The sequence below is a fragment of the Morone saxatilis genome, unplaced genomic scaffold, assembly GCF_004916995.1.
Source record: "Morone saxatilis isolate NCDOM2014 unplaced genomic scaffold, NCSU_SB_2.0 Contig14, whole genome shotgun sequence".
In the NCBI taxonomy this organism is placed as follows: Eukaryota; Metazoa; Chordata; class Actinopteri; family Moronidae; genus Morone; species Morone saxatilis.
This window is the reverse complement of record NW_023339696.1, coordinates 19,716,732-19,718,275: the sequence shown is the minus strand read 5'-3', so window position 1 is coordinate 19,718,275 and position 1,544 is coordinate 19,716,732. Positions and strand designations below refer to the sequence as shown.

The window sequence follows — 1,544 nt, the reverse complement described above, 5'->3', positions numbered from 1 at the left end:
CACACTGAACTACTGCCGCCCCCAAAAAATGCTTTTGCTTGCATCATATTCCTAAATAGCAGCCCCACTACAGAGCAATGTATCACAGCATGCAAGAAATCACCACCTTACAACTTCATCTAGAAAAGAAAGAAAAGAAAGAATGACTTATTCACTGTAATATCTGTTCAGTGAATCAATCAAACCTCGGATCCCTAAAAGCTGAAGTCACTAATTTGAACAAGAAAGATAGAGTACATTGTTGGATTGTTATTGAACAGAAATTACACAAAACAGAAAAAGAAAATGATAAAATATCCGTTAAATCATGTATCTCTCCGCTTTTATGGAGCGCAGCCACTGACAAGTTCCTTATGGGAATATAATAGCCTGCAGTGCCAATCGTCTCAATGGGCTCTAATGAGATCTTGTGATAATAACTATTATTAATTAACTTACATTTTATAATAATATTATAGTGCCACTGTAGACCTGATGGGAGGTAAAATATTAACTGTGACAAAAGCTCTTTATTAGCCTATATTATAAGGCAATTTCAAGAGACAATATTATTTGCAGGGACACAATATGAGGCAATCATGTCATTCTGATGTTCTCAAAGTTCCCAAACCAATGTAATATAGATTCTATAGGGATAAAGAGGCAGTGTCTATAAACTCTGAGATTCCCGCTGATACAGTCATTACTTTAGTAATATCATTGAGATATTAAAAGGATACCATCAGAGGCAAAAACAAAGAGGATAAGGTCACCATAGCAGACCCTTTATTTCCCACAAGAGCTGTCCATTACAGTTGAGTAATAGAGACTCAGACGTGAATATTAGGAAGGCGTGGCCAGTAATCAAAGTACCAGTTTCCAGGGAGGGCTGTGTGCGCCCTTTCGGTAGCAGTCAGACGGAGCCTGTCAGCGGGACCAGAGAGCCGAGGACAGGAGGAGCTGGATAAAGCGCACCGGGGTCGGCGCATGTATTCAAGTATTTGCCTCATTTTTCTTTCCCATCTTCGATTCCTCTGTACCTCTTAACGGATGCTGGATGCAACCCATCCCCGCGTCAACAACACACCTCTGACGGACAGAAACCATGGACAGTCTAGGCAGCCGCTGTAAGATTGTGGTGGTCGGGGACACGCAGTGTGGGAAAACGGCACTGCTGCATGTTTTTGCCAAGGACTGCTATCCAGAGGTAGGTCTATCAAAAGTCTCAACTCACTCTTTTTTAATTTGAAGAGGAATGAGAGTGAGAAGCACTGGCATTAAAATGTAATATGGAACAGTTCAACTTCAGCACTTGTTCAGCAGGTTACATCCACCTGCTTGAAGACAGAAATGTTAATACAAGAAAGAGAGAAGGTGTAGAGGGAACTGTAATGAACGCCTGTAAAATCACTGTAATAGTCCTCAAACGTCTAAATGGACTTTTATTGTGTCTGCACAACTGCCCATAAAACTTTTTAAGGCGTTGTCTTCATCTGCTTTAATATCACTATATTTCTGAAACACCCCCGAAGGGACACTTTGCTGTGAAATGAGTCTGCTGTTTT

The 1,544-nt window shown here is 40.8% G+C and overlaps 1 protein-coding gene across 1 annotated transcript in view; it reads left to right on the top strand.

Moving 5' to 3' along the window:
* Nucleotides 1-873: 873 nt before the first annotated feature.
* LOC118323290 (rho-related GTP-binding protein RhoE-like) overlaps nucleotides 874-1,544 on the top strand; it is a 969-nt gene continuing 298 nt past the window's right edge. The window contains exon 1 of the mRNA XM_035655231.1: nucleotides 874-1,186. Coding sequence (XP_035511124.1) covers nucleotides 1,085-1,186 — 102 coding nt within the window. The 5' untranslated portion in view covers nucleotides 874-1,084. The remainder of the gene's footprint in view (nucleotides 1,187-1,544) is intronic.